The sequence below is a fragment of the Pleuronectes platessa genome, chromosome 2, assembly GCF_947347685.1.
Source record: "Pleuronectes platessa chromosome 2, fPlePla1.1, whole genome shotgun sequence".
In the NCBI taxonomy this organism is placed as follows: Eukaryota; Metazoa; Chordata; class Actinopteri; order Pleuronectiformes; family Pleuronectidae; genus Pleuronectes; species Pleuronectes platessa.
Window position 1 is genome coordinate 19,529,687 of NC_070627.1, and position 16,928 is coordinate 19,546,614.

At 41.4% G+C, this 16,928-nt stretch overlaps 2 protein-coding genes across 3 annotated transcripts; both read right to left on the minus strand.

Annotated features, from left to right (window-relative positions):
* Positions 1-4,115: 4,115 nt before the first annotated feature.
* LOC128424824 (major intrinsically disordered Notch2-binding receptor 1-like) lies at positions 4,116-7,133 on the minus strand. The gene is made up of 3 exons (XM_053411234.1): positions 5,142-7,133; positions 4,637-4,855; positions 4,116-4,310 (listed from the first exon to the last, which is right to left on the minus strand). The coding sequence occupies exons 1-3, from the start codon at positions 7,131-7,133 to the stop codon at positions 4,116-4,118; spliced, it is 2,406 nt and encodes an 801-aa protein (XP_053267209.1).
* A 1,912-nt stretch (positions 7,134-9,045) lies between these two features.
* LOC128454702 (evC complex member EVC) lies at positions 9,046-16,733 on the minus strand. 2 transcript variants are annotated; one of them, XM_053438193.1, is made up of 21 exons: positions 16,529-16,733; positions 16,243-16,445; positions 16,076-16,171; positions 15,514-15,603; positions 14,749-14,969; positions 14,562-14,646; positions 14,354-14,452; positions 14,072-14,200; positions 13,820-13,981; positions 13,522-13,738; positions 12,731-12,879; positions 12,501-12,599; positions 12,197-12,409; positions 11,976-12,085; positions 11,585-11,786; positions 11,154-11,378; positions 10,696-10,831; positions 10,040-10,142; positions 9,805-9,931; positions 9,609-9,705; positions 9,046-9,274 (listed from the first exon to the last, which is right to left on the minus strand). In XM_053438193.1, the coding sequence occupies exons 2-21, from the start codon at positions 16,423-16,425 to the stop codon at positions 9,126-9,128; spliced, it is 2,892 nt and encodes a 963-aa protein (XP_053294168.1). In that variant the 5' UTR covers positions 16,426-16,445; positions 16,529-16,733; the 3' UTR covers positions 9,046-9,125. The 2 variants fall into 2 exon arrangements, with proteins under 2 accessions (XP_053294168.1, XP_053294160.1); XM_053438185.1 differs by having other exon boundaries at positions 16,607-16,732.
* Positions 16,734-16,928: the final 195 nt, after the last annotated feature.

Here is a 16,928-nt window from a genome sequence, read left to right on the forward strand (position 1 = left end):
GATGTAAGAATCTTAACATCATAAGTAATATCGATTCACTATGATATAGGTGCAATTTTTTTGCCGAATAAGAGCAGTTTTCATTTCAGTCTAGTCATTCTAATGTGGATGTGCCCTGTTGTTGTGGGCCTAGCACATAGGATGCACACAACAGCATCATTAATCAGCCACGGATGGCATATCTAGGAGCAACAGCTCTACTGTGTTCATTGTTTGAAAAGGATAACAAAGACTCACACACATGCACCTCATTCTACAGTTGTGAGGACATTGATATAATGCATTCCCCAGCCCCTCAACCTAAGATTATATTTACATTACATATATCTGATGGCTGGTTTGATCCAAGTCTCAGTGTGAGAAGGGAATTCAAGTGATTGCTGGGAAGCAAAGGGTGGATAGGTTATGGTACTGTTGTGAACAAGTGTGAGGCTTATAGTATCTACGAGAAGATATGCGAACAGGGAGATAATATACATAGCTGATGCTTCAAATTCTGTTTTTTAAACACCGGAGTTGACGATGGTTGGCTACCGCTGTGCTGACCTCACCCCTGCATATGAATCAGACAAAGCACCTGGTGGTAATGGCCCGACAATTGAAACTCACGAAAACAACAGCCCAACAACAAAAGACACTTCCCACCTCAAACAGTGAAGGGGTGAGTTCAGCAATTATTTCCTTATTTTACCAAAGCTGATTAAGAAAAAGGTCTATTTACCTCACAGGTAGTAAGTAAATTAGAACTTGACAGAATTAAAATAACATTAAAGCAACTTGAACTCTAACTGGTTGTAGCTATCTCGAACACCTGAGTGGAATGAAAACCCTAGCTCACACAATCCTAGGTCAGAAAAACAGCACAAACAAGGCAGTCGAGTTAACCTCAGACAGCAGATATGGTAACATTCTAGCAGAAAAGCCTCATTAAAGAGAGTACTCAGCCTACATTCAAGCAGTCCAGCAGTATGAAACCCCAGAAGTTCAATGAACACTTACCTTAACCTTTTATAACCTTAACAATCACAACTAATTGCCGCACCACCAGGCTCAGAGACAGTTTCATCCCCCAGGCCATAAGACTTTTAAACTCCTCTCCATGACATATTTGCATATTTGCACTATTGTTGTTATATTTTCTCCTCAGCTGTTTATATATATATATCTAGATATATAGACTTTATTTTCTATTTTAAATTTTGATATTCTATTTGATACTATTTCTATTTTATTTTATAGGTTGTAATTACTTGAGCATTGCTAGAAGAGAGCCTGAGACTCAAGCATTTCACTGCCAGCGACTGCTTAATGTTATTGTTGTGCATTTGACAATAAAAATCTTGAATCTTGAATCTTGAATCTAACCCTAACCCTTACCCTAACCAAACCCTAATTCTCACCCTGAGCCTAAATCCAAGTGGTAACCCGAAAACAGCCCATTGAATTTGTGAGGATCAGCCAAAATATCCACGCAATGATGGTATTGAACGAAGATTGGACCTCATAACTATAGATATTATACATTGCACTTACATGTAACACTTGTAGTTTGGCTTTTTGAAGCTAATGTACTTACATGATTCTTGCTGTTCTGGGTTTGTACCCTCATGGTTGAATGAACTTATTGTTTATATTGTCTGTATATGTTGCTTTGGATAAAAGTGTCGGCTAAATATTATATAATGTAAAATAGACAACCGCATTTGATATTTTTTTTCAATTGACTGTAACTGATTTATGTCTATGATTAATTTAAAAGATTGGTTGTTGGATTAACAGCAAATGTGTGTGTGTGCTCTGAATACTGTTGGTCTATTAGAGTTGATTTGAGATAATAGGATCATTCTTTATCAATTATTCATCTCCATATGTACATTTCCTCCAGTCACAAATCATTTAACTGCCATCACTCACCTTTTACACCAATAACTGTTTGCACTCTCCTATACTGAGTGCATTGTAACTGCTATCTGCAACAATAATCATCCAAACACTTTACCAAGAGAAAAGCGTGAACCAAATTATCTCACAAATCAAAGCACTTCCTTTCAAGATTTTTTTTTCATTCACCATAATGTTTGAAGTGCATGTTTATAAGAAATTGATTTATTATTGATCATATTAGACAACATACTGTCTATGTACCACTTTGTCGAGTTTATTCAGACAGGCAACATTAATCATTGTACATCCTCACAATCATATAAAGTGTTGCTCACATTCACTTGTACTAAGATACCTGCATGTTTTCTGTATGAATAAAGACTCCACCGATTTTCTGTTGCCTTTCTAAAAGGTGCATGGATATTGCAACAACAAGGTCAATATTTCAGGAATGAAAAAAGTATCAGAAGGCTCTCATGCTCTGACGTTCAGAGGAAGCACCTGCAGATTGTGCTGAGCACAGGGTTAGTCAGTGGGACCGGTGGAAGGGTAATGGATCCACAAACAGCCTCATGGGGAACACTTGGCAGATAAACATCTACTTAGGAAGATGCACTGAAGCAGAACACACCCTCTATATATCCTATGCATATATTGTACAGAACGCAAAGTTAGGTTTAAAGTTCTAACAAAAACAAAACAAGCATTTTAATGTAGTTTTTCCCACTGATACTTAGTTTCTGTGCACTTCGGTGTATGCACCATAAAGGGAGAACAGTGCTTCTGTTGAAAGGAAACAACATCATCCTAATCTTGCACTGTCAAGGACAAAATAAGATCAACACCGAAAAATGCAATGCAATCCAATACATTCGCCAGGCAATACACTTTGGTATTGTAAAGCTTACGATGCTACATATCTGTCCGATTTTTCATTTAATTTGCCGGTGCGTTTTGAGTTTGTGGGTACTGGTATGCAACCTTGTACTTTACATTACAGCTTTACCTTAGAGTTCAGTTATCACCTCAGCAAAAACTGAACTCATCCAACTGTACAAAGGTACTGTTTGCTGTGGAGCAATCATGTTGGATTCCATTATATTTGACAGGTGTACATGTTTTCTATTAACCCCCTGTTGATTTTATAGACTGGCAACAACCCTGAGTTAACAGGAGGTTTTTAGAAAATGGAATGTCTACTTTCCTTCTCTGTGAGGGGAAGCCAGATGAATCTGTTAGTGCTAAGCTGTCTGCAGGTATATGGAAATGCTTTGGCCGTGTGAGTCTATAGTGAGAAGATAATGTGCATATGGTGCACTCCAAACATCCCATCAATTGAATTACAAGTGGAATCTCCCACTTAGAGCATGTTTACTGGAAAGGGCTCCCTCTTTCCTCCACTGCTCCAGAGCCAAAACATCCTCAGCAACAACAACATTTTATCTTCCATTTCTTGAAACCTGACACCTGGTAAACACTCGGTCCCACCACCCAAACACATTCAGGAGTGGATTAAACAGCTCATATTTTCCTGTTTGAAAAATGGGAGGGGACTCTATAAAAATACCACTTTTATTGATTTCAGCTTCTGCACAACTGTATATTCTGTTACTTTAAGGAATAACAAGAGCCCTCAAACTAAAAGAAAACAAACTCTCCATTCGACTGAATCCATTAAAACATGTCCTGATAAAACTATTATTTTGCAAAGAAGTAAAAGGAGTCCTGTAGTGGTCCAGCAAAGAGGAGTCAGGCAGTGTTCAAGGCTGAAGCTGATTCACTATGTGTCTGTAACGGGGTAGTTTCTCAGAAAAGAAATGAAACTCTGTATGAGTTCATCGTAAGCTAAGAGTTATTTTGGAATCATTTTAAATCATCTGTAATTACCACCGTATACAGTGACCTAAAAAGATTGTGAACACAAATCATGAAATCTATGACTGTAAATAGTGAAAAGAAAAATGGTTTTGTACGGCAGATATCTTTCTATTTGTTGTTACTACATGAGGGAGGAACTCTGAGTTTTCAAAGTAAGCCTTAGCTCCTCTATTTTTGAAGTCATGAATAATGGTGCTGCATGCAGTGAAATGTAAGGAGGTGCTGTCTGTTTATTTATGTCACACTCTCACTAATCTCAATCTGAATACTGTGCAAGTTCCTTGGTGCAGTACATCGCTGCTGAAAATAGATGAATGAAAACAGGCAACAGTGTGGGCAATCTGTGATTGTCTTCATGAGCCCATGGTACAAATAGGAATGACAATGATGAGAATGATGGCCACCCCAGTGGCAATGAGTGCAATCAACTTGCAGACCTTGGCCCGGCGCTGGTCGGCCTCTTTGCGCCTGAGCAGAGCATCGTAACCTGGAGTGTAGATGTCGTCCATCCAGAACTCCATGTTGTTGGGGTTTAGAGACTCCTGGGCCTGGCGAACAATTATTTTAGAGCAGCATTTTAGAGCAAGTATTAACCCATATGTACGGAATATAAAGCACAATCTAAACTATTCTCTTAACACCTTATGCATCACTAGTTTGTATTTTACTTACTTACCTTGCATCTGTATGATGCATGTATGTTAGGCCACTTATTCCCAGAAATAAAAATCAAAAGAAAATGCAGAAAGCAAACCCATTTTAGTTTTTTTTTTGATTAAAATCACTGACCTAGTATGATAATTATTACAAGCAAAAAAGGATATAAATAAATATTTTTAATTAGTCTATCCCTTTAAAAGTCATCTATTCTTACCTGTGCGTCCAAAGGGGAAATCCGTGCCTCTCTGTCATCTACAGTCCAGATAGGCCTTCCTCTCCCCTCAACCAGTCTGGTATCCTTAATCTTCCCAGAGTTGAGCACCCCTGTCAGACTGCTGTCTTTGTGGCGGAACAGGGATGAGTTAAACACTTGTTCCACCAGACTGGAGGACTTATGCGTGAGGAGGTTAGTTGTGCTGCTCGACTGATCTGTCTACAAAGAAAATGGACCAAGCATATATTTTATATTTACTGTATATACAACTTTTAAAAGTTTTACTTTTTAAATGATTGGAGGCAATGTTGACAATACTAATTAACTAAATACCACCACCAAACATGCATACTGGTTTGTTTTTTTGCAGCCATGCCTAAAAAGCATACTGCAAAAGTTTGAACCATGGAGACAAACGGTGCATATCATATATTTTTGTCTTCATACTGGATTATAGTTAAATCTGTTTAAGAAGTGATGACTATAGAATGTAAAATTCCCCTACCTGTTCAATTTTCCTGTGTGAGGCTTTGGGATCTTTATTTTTTGAGAATGACACCGTCCACTCTCTTGCAGGGTTAGAAACCTTCAGCTGACTGGGATCAGGGACTATTTTCTCTTCAGGCTGCGTTTTGGAGGCACGACGGGATGATGCATTTTTCTTCCCTTCTTTCGACCCCTTAGAATCAGCCAAACCATTGACACTTTCTGTTAGCTCCCCAGCAGTGTTCCAGCGGCTCCAGTCCAGACTACTCATGCTGGTCGCTGGAAACAGATTCCCAGATACGGACAGAGGTTGAGGTTCCGATGACTCAGAAGGAGTCAGAGGGTGGCTCATAAAGGAGGAGACACCACTGAGAGGCTCCAGCCATCGCCCACCGCTGCCTTGTCCATTGCCACCGACAGGCTGCTGGATCTTTTCATCCAGTCGCTGCAATGCAGAGAGCACCTGGGAGATCTCGGCCTTCACCTCATTCAATGAGTCCAGTTGTCTTTCTATCTGGCTCATACGGAGCAGCAGCTTACAGACACTGGTCTTCAGCCCATCGTCACTGCTTTCTAAAGAGTGGAAAAGCCTCTGAAGTTGACCTAAGCGTCCACGTCTGGCCTCAGGGGTGTCCTGGTTGATGGCCCCTGTTGGATCGCTGGGGTGCAGGACTCCCGTAGAACCACACATGCTTATGTCATCTAAGAAACGAAAGATGACACTGATGTCATCCTCACAAAAGTCGGGGTCATCTAATGAGGTCATGAAGGAGAAGCGATCAGCGTGGACCAGGCTACGAAGGCGCCTCGTGTCCGGTGGGTCTGTTTGGGTTCCCTGAGCCTTGACTCCATCACCTCCACTTGGCAATCCACTATCCCCACTCTCACCTCCCGAGGACCCCAAAGCAGGTGTTGATCTCCTGGGAAGTTGCCCTCTTTGTGATTCTAAACCAATTCCAACAGTGCCTAAGCCTATCCGGTCCTCTAGACTGTGGCTCTTGTTGCTCCAGAATGGTCTATGATTTCTGGGAGGTTGCAGGTGTCGAGGTGAGCACTCTGCAACAGACCCAGGTCCGAAATAAGTTGAGTCTTGCAGGTCATCAAGGCTTTCATGTTTAGCCCTCTGCTCCCTCTGTTGGACTGTTGTAGGGGACGCGTAAGGATTTTGGATTGTTTCCAAACTGAGATTGTCAAAGCCTTTCTTTAAAATGTCGGGACTAGGAGACTCACTGTTGACGGTCACCTGGGGTATAAGAGGCGGCTGGTTATGGAAGTCCTTCCTAAAGACGTTTCTCTTCTGGTCAACAGACGATGCCGATTCAGGTTCAAACACTTCCAAAGGTGCAGAATCTCCACTAGACTCACTGTCCGTCTCCAAAGGCATGTAGATATTCTTCATGACCTCGTTGGGGATTTGACCACTAGAATACAAGAGTGTTGTGTGAGGCAAGTCGAAAGACACGGCCCTCGCTCTGACTGGAGGGGAGGACACAAGGGAGCTGGGATCGGGGGGAAGACTTCCTCGCTTGCGGGCAGAGTAATTCGATTTCGGAATCAGCAAGTGCTGGTCGATCGGCCTTCCTCCGGAATCAGAGTGGGCGCGTGCTCTTTCTCGACCAGAAATGTTCAGCTGGTGGATTCCAGGCAGATTGGGGCCTGGGTACTGGTCAACTGGGAGGATTGCCTGAGCTCTGATTGGCTGACTGTCTTCTTGAGCCCCACCCGTCATCTGAATAAGATTGAAGATAGTTACAATGTCAGCAGCGACGCCTATGGGAGAGAGGCCCTGGCCCCTTGTGGAAACCCTGTCTCTGAAGAGAGTTGCTGGGAAACAGGGGTCCCGGCTGGCAGCAGCAAACAGCAAACTCCTGAGCTCAATGAGGTTCTCGAGGTCAAAGCGGGTGCTGACCATTCGGCATAGGTCCTGGAACGTCAGCCACTGGCGCATATTGGCCAGTTCCTCCAGGATCCCCAGAAGGACCCCGGGGTATTCCTGCTGCAGGTTAGCCATGGCTGCTCACCTGAGGAAAAAACAAGGCATTCAGAAAGGAATAGCTAATTTAATTGTATGCCAGCTTTAAAAAAAAGGAAATTGAAAAAGATTTACTTAAAATTGGAAAAGCCTTTAAAGCAAGAAATAAAACTGACATAAGGAGTACAAAAAGTATGATTGCAGGAAAGTCTAATCTGATAAATGCAAGTAAATCTTAATACATGATGCTAATAAACGTTTTTGTTCTCCTAGTACAAGTGCGTAATAATGCTTAATAAATAATATTAGCCATTAATAAAATAATAAAGTAATAGTGGCAAAGTATTATGAGGAGATATTTTGTATTGCTGTATCATTATGATTGCTGTCATTTTATTTTGTCTAAATAATGGCAATAACCCGGTTATGTGTTGTAGTCTTTCACTAAATTACAAGTGTTTACATTATGATAAAATTTCATTCAAAGAAAACAGGTTCGCTAAATGATCATTTTCAAAGCGACCTTATTTTTGGACCTAAAATAACCGATCAGCTGATGTGATGACGCCGTCTCACTGCGCACATCTTTACCTCACTGGACATTTTTAGTCCCATCGTTTCTATTAACAGCCTCAGGGCAGAGCTTAAACTTTACTGAGCGAAGAAAATACTGACAAACCTTCAGAGATAATGTAATCAGGTCACATTAACAATCTGAAGATCGGGACAGAGAAGGCAATTTTAAAAAGGTGCAACAATCTGTACCTAGTCCTATTTATCAGCTAGCACAATAATAAAGACATTATCATGTTGTAAATGAAATGTGTTATTAAAAGTGTAGCTTCAATGGAGCATTTACACTTACCTGAATCTATCCAAAGATAATAAAAACGCCTGCCTCCATCAACACTGACAAATAACATCCAGTTTTGCGCCAAAAGTGTAATAGATCCAGGTCATCTCATGCTGTCACACTCTTTTCATGGGTTCCTGTGTTTGTAGCAGTGTCTAGCCCAAAGCCCAGGCAGCAGAGGAGAAAATCAGGTCATCTTCCCACAAGTCCCTGCAGTGCCCTGAGGGACCTCAAAATACATCCAAACGGTTTCCCCTCACCAAAGATCAGCAATGAACACTCGCGAAGTCCACAGTACACCCTCATTTCTCAGAGATACACAGGAGGAGAGGCACATTCTCAGCAGCACACTCCTGTGTGTGAGTGAAGCAGAATGAGGAGTATATTTTCTCAAGGTGCCACAGCAATAATTGGGTTTGCGTGCAAGGTGAGCATACAAATAAAGGTCAGATTAAAAATTGATGTTCACTAATTGATACTCCTAAAGCTCTAAACTGACAGTAAACCATAAGACACAGGGTGAATTGCGTGCTAGATTGCTGCCTGGACACACAAGTGTCTGGCAGACTTCAGCCTCCTTGTACTCTTCGCCATTACTCTGCATTATCATCCATAAGGGCTCGTACTTAAAACCCCATTAGAGCAAGAGCAGGGCAAGGCTTTCATCACTGAGTAGTAGCACTCTGCTACAATCTGAACAGACAACTCTAATTCCTCTGACGACTCGCAGAGAAGTGCATCCATCATCCCATGTACTCTGCAATCAATGGGGATCTTTGCAGTGAATGTGCCGTGGTATGAAAAGCAATGTGTGTTATGATAAGATAAAGGACCATACTGTAGTACAGTAAGTGCATACTTTCAGAACTGTGATATGATAGTTCTTTATACCAGGGAAAAATTACAAAAGTTGGACAATGTATTCGAAAGACAGTCTGATTTGATATTGTTTTTCAGAGTTGGGTTATTTGAAGGTACATGACATTTAAAATAATTTAGACTTATTGCTTTTAAAAAATACTGCCACATTTTTTTATAACTTACTTCAAGCAAAACACTTTAAACCTTTAAGAGGCACCTTTATAACAACAACAATAATGATGTTTTATTCATTTATTAGTATAAAAATAAGGGAATCTTTTCATAGTTCACAGTATGAACATTGGCATGTTATGATTTCAGCTGAGGTGGGACTTTTGTTCTGTTTTCTTCTTTGGTTTTGACTTGGCCACTGGTGTTACAATAGTTGGAGTCAGTGAAGGATTCAAGGCTGGATCTAATGCTGGGTTCAGGGCGAGCAGGTCCAATATCGTGCCACTCTGGTCCCCTGTAGAAATACAACATAGCAGAGGTCAGGTAATGTGGGACTGGCACAAGGTTCTCATCAGCCGCTTTTCAGACATGAATGCCGGGAAAGTGGGTTTGACTTTCACATATGATGAACGAGCATGAGACTCATTCCACTACAGGACATAATTATTGTTCACAGCACATCGTCACTAGACATTATCTGGCATTTTACTTGAGGGCCGGCAGGAAGAGTTCCAGAAAATGTCTGAAGCAACTGCATTCTCACATACATCCCCTATGGTAAATGTCTGGAGAATAGTGCAGGTCTGAAAGCAGCTATACTGTTATTCTCTGGGGATACAGTCTCTTACCAGCGTTGTCCTTGTCACCACTGGGCTCTGGTTCCGGACTGTGGAGTGAAACCCGCGCCAAGTCTGCCACCTCGTTTATAAAGCTTTCTTCGGCATCCTAATAGAGACAGTAACACAGTGCTGACAAACAATAACGGTGCCAGATTGTGCGTATATTCATTAATTTAGAAACACAGTAGATCTGAAGCAGACTTACCACTAGCTCTTTTTTTATCCTTTCCATGGTTTCATCTTGGGCCACTTTCTTCTGCCTCAGTTCCTCATATATCACCTCCTGCTGCTGGTCACTCAGTTCCAACACCCTCCTTTTGTGATGTTCAACCCTAATACACACAAAAGCAAAGAAAAAAACTGAACTGTGCTTTTATGATGTAAGATGAACTGAGTATTCCAACAGAAAATGACCAGCACTGGGGGGGGGGTTGATGTACCTCTGTTGAAACTCAGCGGACATGGGTTTTTTGCCCCAGTTCACCAGCTCCCTTTGCAAGGCTCTGTTCAGCTGACTGCTGCTCTCTCGCTGCTCATTCACCTCTGAGGGAACAGTTAACAGACAGTATTCATCAATCATGCTCTGTGTTCCAGATCCCTACTACATTCTGATTCAAAGAGGTATATTACTGTGTGGTGTGTTCACACTAGAAAAGAGAAAAAAAATTATAATTGAAGAACTACTATAGAGATATTGATGTCTGTGAAGTTAAATTGGCTGCCGCACTTGCATTTTATATTATGTAGATATTTGTTTTTAATAAATGGAAAAAGGTAAACTATGACAATCTGTGTGTTGTAATGTGAAGTGTACTGTATAGAATGAGTATGTATTAAGAATAACTGTCTCTTATTTGTGTCTTGTCTAATTGAACCATACTTGGTTAACAGATAATAAAATAATAAGGTAGCAACCACTGGTTTATTAATTTGATAAATAAACAATCCACAGTCGCGTCACTGTCACTAACATGTTTTCTTTGACTTACAAATGAAATACAGTCATTACAGCAACATACTTCTTAACAAAATGTATTAACACTAAAACCAGAATTTAAACATATGCAATATATACATGTTAGGATTGTCCTCTCACCTTGGTCTTTGTTTTGCGTATCCTGCTGTAGTTTTTTGGTAACGTCCTGTAGTTGGGAATAGTAGCTCTGGACCAGAGTGGTGAGAGAATCTTTGGTGACATATACGCTCTCTGACACAGCCTCTATCAGGTGGTGCTAGTGAGGAAAGAGCAAAGGTTGCTGTTTACCTGGAAACTAATCTGAAGCTGAACATAAAAACGTATTAACTCCGCTACAGAGAGGACATGCTTCCGTTTGCAGCACATTGACACTGCCGTTGAACCTCATCGACAAAAAAGCTCTCGAATCTTGTGGAGCTGGCACAAAAAACACCAGTGATCGTCTGGAGCAACTGACTTGGACATTTGCGTTCAGCCCCACAGGATAATTTCAGCAGAATATCCGGAGTGTAGTACATGTAGTACATGCATCTTAAGAAACACACAACAGAAATGTTATACGAAAAGGAGTTTGATACCTTCAAGCTACTATCAGTTTTTGGAGAGGCCGGGGACTCTGTGGGCGCCTTCTCCATCATCTGTTGGATGGATTGGCTGAGGGCATTCCCGAGCACCAGCTGCGCATGGCTCTGAAGCAGCTCCATTCCGGTTTCCAGTTCAGAAAGGAACTCCTGCTGGAAGCTGTGGCCCACCAGCTGACTCTCTGGACCCAGATGCCTCTCTGCCAGGCTGGCACTGCTGTTCTGTCATTAGGAAGAGACAAAAGCATTTGAGCCTGGACCAAGTTCCTTCAATCAGTCACATTGCAGAATCTTAAGTGTAGAGGAAGTCTAAAAAGATCAAGAAGAAGTCAAAATATAGTTCTCACTAAACTGAGCGAATCTTTCATGAAGGTTTAGACTTAGTTCCGAGTCAAAACACTGAATTTGCTTCTGTATATCTTTCCCACCTTGTGAGTTGAACTGACGCAGGACAGGCCTTTACTAGAATCCTCCATTAGCGCTGCCCTGAAGTCAGTCTGAGAGAGCCCCTTCAGCTTGGACAGCCTCATCTCCTTCAGCATGTGCAGACTGAAGTGCCTGACCACAAAGCACCTCTGCACCGCCACCAACAGGTGCTCGTGTTTCTTTTCTAACAGCATCCCCTCTTCACTGAGGACAGGATCATGTTGCAATATTTTAAAGCACCTCATAAACATTGATTCAGATATAAACAGATATGCTCACATACTGTAGCTGTGTTGGAAATCTGCTATGAGTGCAAATTCTGTTTTATTTTCACCAGGTCTTTCACAACTTAAGTAGACCACAAACACGTTTGGACAGATGCTCACATCTCACCTGTGGATTGTGTAGCTCTGTCTGGCCACCATGGCTTGGAGAATCTTCATCTGTTGCTCACTCAGATGTTTGAGGCAGGCCTGAGCCAGAGCCGTCTCCTCACTCCACCCCTTCAGAAAAACAGGGGAAAGGGTTAAAAAAATTAAAACAAAGTTAAATATTGAAAGAACCAAACTGCCAAGCAACGGAGAAGCTCAAATGTAGATCCAGGGTGTGTCTACCTGTCTATCTTTATCCAGCTGAGCCCTCAAGTCGTCCAGTTGCAGCTTGATGGTGCACTCTGCCTGCTGCAGCTGTGCAACCAGCTCCTGCTCCAGGTTCAACCACAGCGTCTCACAGCGCTCAGCAGAGAGTTCAGGCTGTGCAGAGACTGAGGCCAGAAAGATTTCCTTGGCTGGCTCCCCGAGCTTCTTTGACCAAGAGGTACGGAGCTTCTGAAGATACAGGATTTCATTCAGGAGTAGAAGACAAATATAAACACACGCTCGCACAATTCAACATAAAATACGGTATTTAATGTTTTACCCTCCAAAAGTCACAGAGAGCTTCAGCCACCCTGTTCTCCTGCTGCAGATCCAGATCAGAAATCTGCAGCCTGTGTTTGACCAGCAGCTCCTGGTAAACCTGTTGGACCAGTTACAGTTCACATTTAGATACCAGTGGATTTACACAGGTCTACTAGTTGAGAAGAGACTAAAAAAACAAAAAAGACAATCATAAACAAGACAGACTTAAATGAGGCTAAATGTTGTGACCTTGGTGAGCTGCTGTAGGTCACTGTGAGAATGAGTCTGTTCCAGGATGCGAGTCTTTTCCTTCGTCTGGCTCCTCTGAAGCTTCTTACGCTTGGACTCCATCTTGCTGCACTTGTCGTTCACCAGCTCCTTCGTCTTCAGCGAGCACTCTGGAACAATAAAGCTGAACCTTTAGAGTATTGTTTCAATGTGATAGGAATGACAGCTTGTTGTTATAGCAACTCTTTTAAGAAAGTTTTTATTCTGTTTTATTTTTGATGTTAAGTAATAAATTTAAATCTTTTACTGTGCTTGGACACAACATGTATATGATAAAACGTAAAAAGGTAAAGTCATGTATAGCCATTTCTCTAACAGTAAAATAAACCAAGAAAGTCAAAGTACAGTACCACGAGCAGCAGCATTCATTTACAGTTTTGTTTGTCTTTGATTTCACAGTAGTTCAGCGGTATGAGTCTTTATAATCTATCTGATGCTGAGAGATGCTGCATGAGAGTCTGCAATGCAGTAATAGACGTGATATTCAGTGGTGTCCTGAAAGTACCTGACCTTATTTGAGGGGCTTAACAGGATTCCCACAAAATTGTCTATTTTGAGAGTACGTCATTTGAGTTTGAAAAGTGGGCTTGACATTGTCTACTGCTACCTGCCAAGAGAAACTCTGAGATTTCAATCTAACACTCTTTTTTCACTTTTACAATCACAATCTTGCAAAAATGCTCACTGCAACATGGCCACCATCTTTTGTGTTGGTGTCTTATTACCTGGTAGATTCACTATGCATGTCTTACCCTCAGTGCACTGCTGGAGGCCTTTCATCAGAGCAGTCTGAACTTCAGAAAGTATCTTTTCCATTTGGTTAAAGGTCAAGATGTCATCGCTCGTCAGCTGCTCCAGTGTTGTGGCGATCAAGCTCTGCCTCAGAGACGCTTCCCGCATGAGCAGGGCAGGTTGGGACTGGAGGAGCGCGGTCAGCTCCTCCCACCACAGCAGCTTCTGATGTATTCTCTATGAGAATAAAACATGTTACTCAAAGAATGGTGTGATGATATATCTGTTTTATGCCAACTAACAGCTTGCATTTCTTACTCTTAGCTCTGCTTCTTGTGTGTTCACCAGGTGGTTCTCTACCAACAGAAGAGTTTGAATGAGAGACAGAATGACATCCTGGGCTTCATCCCTGGAGAAAACGCTGGTCTTCATCAGCAGAGTCTGACACAAGTCCTCCACCTGTTTGCTGAAACCTTTGGACTGAAAAGAGACACTTCATTACATTAATCTCTCTATAAATAAAGGGTGTTTCAAATATTTGCTTTATGGGTTTTTCTTATCACGTTTTACCATTTGAAGTCCACCTTCAAGGAGATCTTTCTGAGCTCTCTCGATCTCCTCCATTGTACAGGGAGAGTCATCATTTTTCTCACTGGCAGAGTGTCCTGCAGACGACTGTTTCTTCAGCTCATTTAGTTCCTTAAATAACAAATGAGAACATGAACTTTCCTGTGGCTTAAACTCTAAATTTAAGTGTTACAATGCACAGCAAATCAGAACTGCAAAAATAATGGATTATGCAGACAGTTACAACAACAAAGCAGATACAATGAACAGTTCAGTCTGTTTGACCTTTTCCTGTGTTTGAAGAATATTCTTGCAGAAGTCAGCATCATTTTTGTTTCTCGGAAACCGGCCGATAAATATTTTTTTCACCATTTGCAGAAAAATCTGTTGCAGCAATCAAAAGAAACAAGGAGTCATACAAAAATAATTATAGTCACACTTTATACAGTATATGAACTATAAACAGTTAATGAAATCCTTGACATCAACTCACCAGGTATTTTTCTTCTTGAAGGTGACAACACAGTTGTTGCATGTCCTGCAGGGCCAAACAGTGAAGACTGATCCTGCCTTCAAAACTACAGAGAAAACAAGAACATGTTCACTCTTGTTTGTGCAAAAGTTGCTGTAGATGAAAGGGTATGATTATGGATTAACGTTTAGAGACCACAAAGCCCTACCCTAGTTGTGTCAGTGTGTGAGGGTAGTGAGAGACCCGCGTGAAGCTCTGGTTCTGCAGGCTCTTGGGGACCATCGAGGAGGAGATAAACTGACTGCTGTCATCGTTGTCCTGCTCTTGGCTCAGAGACTCTCCGTCCGTGGAGGACGACTCCTCGTTAGGCATTGCAGACAACTTGGTGTGCTCATGCAGTGACGGGTTGGATGCTCCATCTGCTAAAGGCTGACAGGCAGAGGGAACGGTTGCAGAAAACACTTTCTTTACAATGTCTAGATCTTAAGGGTGTATTTTAGAAACATGCTAAATAACTCACAATTTGTGACATGTCATTCCTATTATTAAGTCAACTTTTCTCTATTTATATTTTAATTGATTCTTATGCCTGTATTTAATCATATGCCAATGGAGAGCTAGTGAAGTAAGAATTTCATGGTAATGGTGCAATGCCTGTTTTATGTCCTTAAGTCTTAAGAAAAGGATTGTGCTCTAAATTGGTTGTTGTGACAGTCTAACATGTTCTACAGTGTATCTGTCCCTTTGATTCTGCTACTGTACTTGTTTGTTTTTTTACGTCTGAAGTGTTTATGTGAGGTGGACCCATTTTGCTGCATGACATTTGGCTAAATAAATTACATACTCACTTGAATCTGATCGGGCTCACACTTAATTACACCTTAATGCAGCTCATTAAAATGTGGCATGTTAAGTCTGTTAAATCTAGTAGCATTAAAAAACATGTTACACCAACACGTGTGTGCAGACTTACTCTATATTTCTGGTTGATGGGGTAAACCACTTTTGCTCTGGATGCAAATGCAGCTACGTCACTGCTCACGGGCAGCGGCGGCTTCTTCTCCTGGTCAACGAGTGCACGGACATAGATGGTTAGTGGGAAGTTAATTGTTAAACAAACATAAAAAAAAATTACCAGCACTTTAGCCTCTTTTTATGGGTATAAATTAGGGCTTGACAATAGAGCCAAAAATATATAGATGTTAACATCAGTCTCTATTAATAATTATCAATATACATTTTATAATATATTCGTTTAAAGTCAGATTTTTTATGAAAAGCAAAACATTTTTTAAATCTGAAGTAGATCAATAATGCGTTCTACCTCCTCACTGTGCTGCACAATGCATAAGCAGTAAAGTGATAATATATATATATATATTGCCCCTTTATAATATTATTATTGATGAAATTCTTATGATCACTTAAGATTGTTTTACTACCCAGTTCTATAATAGATCTAATGTAACGTCATCATCCTCATGTGTAAATCAATCCATCAATCAATGCAGTGCATGTTATGGACAGAGTGGTACTTTTTCTTTGGAGGCAGCCGGGGGAGCCTCCTTCCTGCTGACACAGTCACTGTGGTTGTTGTCATCAGGTTCCAGCAGCCTCCTCGCGTTATGACCCTGAGGTAATGAAAGGGGGATGATATGAAACGGACACATAACGTGTTTACAAGGACAGATCCGATGTTTACCTGTCTTGTGAGCAGCAGAGGCTTCAGACAGAAGACATAGAGCAGGGCAGCAGCTAACACTCCGCACAGTCCTCCGCACACCGAGGCCACGCTCAGCAGGTCCGTGTACACGAACAGAGACTCGGAGAAGACCACCGTGACATCTACGCCACAATCCGCCATCATCACCTCCTGTCCGGTCATCTCACACGGAACTCAGCAAACTGTGGGGACACTGTGTGTTAGCACTTAGCTGTGAAGGCCTGACAACAACAGGAGACATGATACTGATGGAAACAACACAAACTCAGCTGCTCCTCGCTGTTCACCATCAACCTGTTAGCTCGCATCTTTCTCTCTTTCTTTAGTTTATACTCTTTCTTACTTTGTTTACATTCTTTAAATATTAAAAGACGACGAATCAAGAAATCTCTTTAAAAACACTTTCTCCAAATCGACCAAGTTGGTGTAAGTTTCAGCCAATGGGTGGGCAGGGATCAGAAAGGAGGACAGAGACAGTAGAGCTAGCGAGCATTATGGCGGAAATCACACGATATGCTCTTCAGTTTAAAAGCACAAGAATGACCTAGGGTCGGAAAAGAGGGCAATTATCAAGGGTGGAAAATGCATACATCACACTTTGGCTTATACTGGTATACTAGCGTTTTTCTGGATTGTTTTTAGATCCTTTTAGATAGAGCCAACAT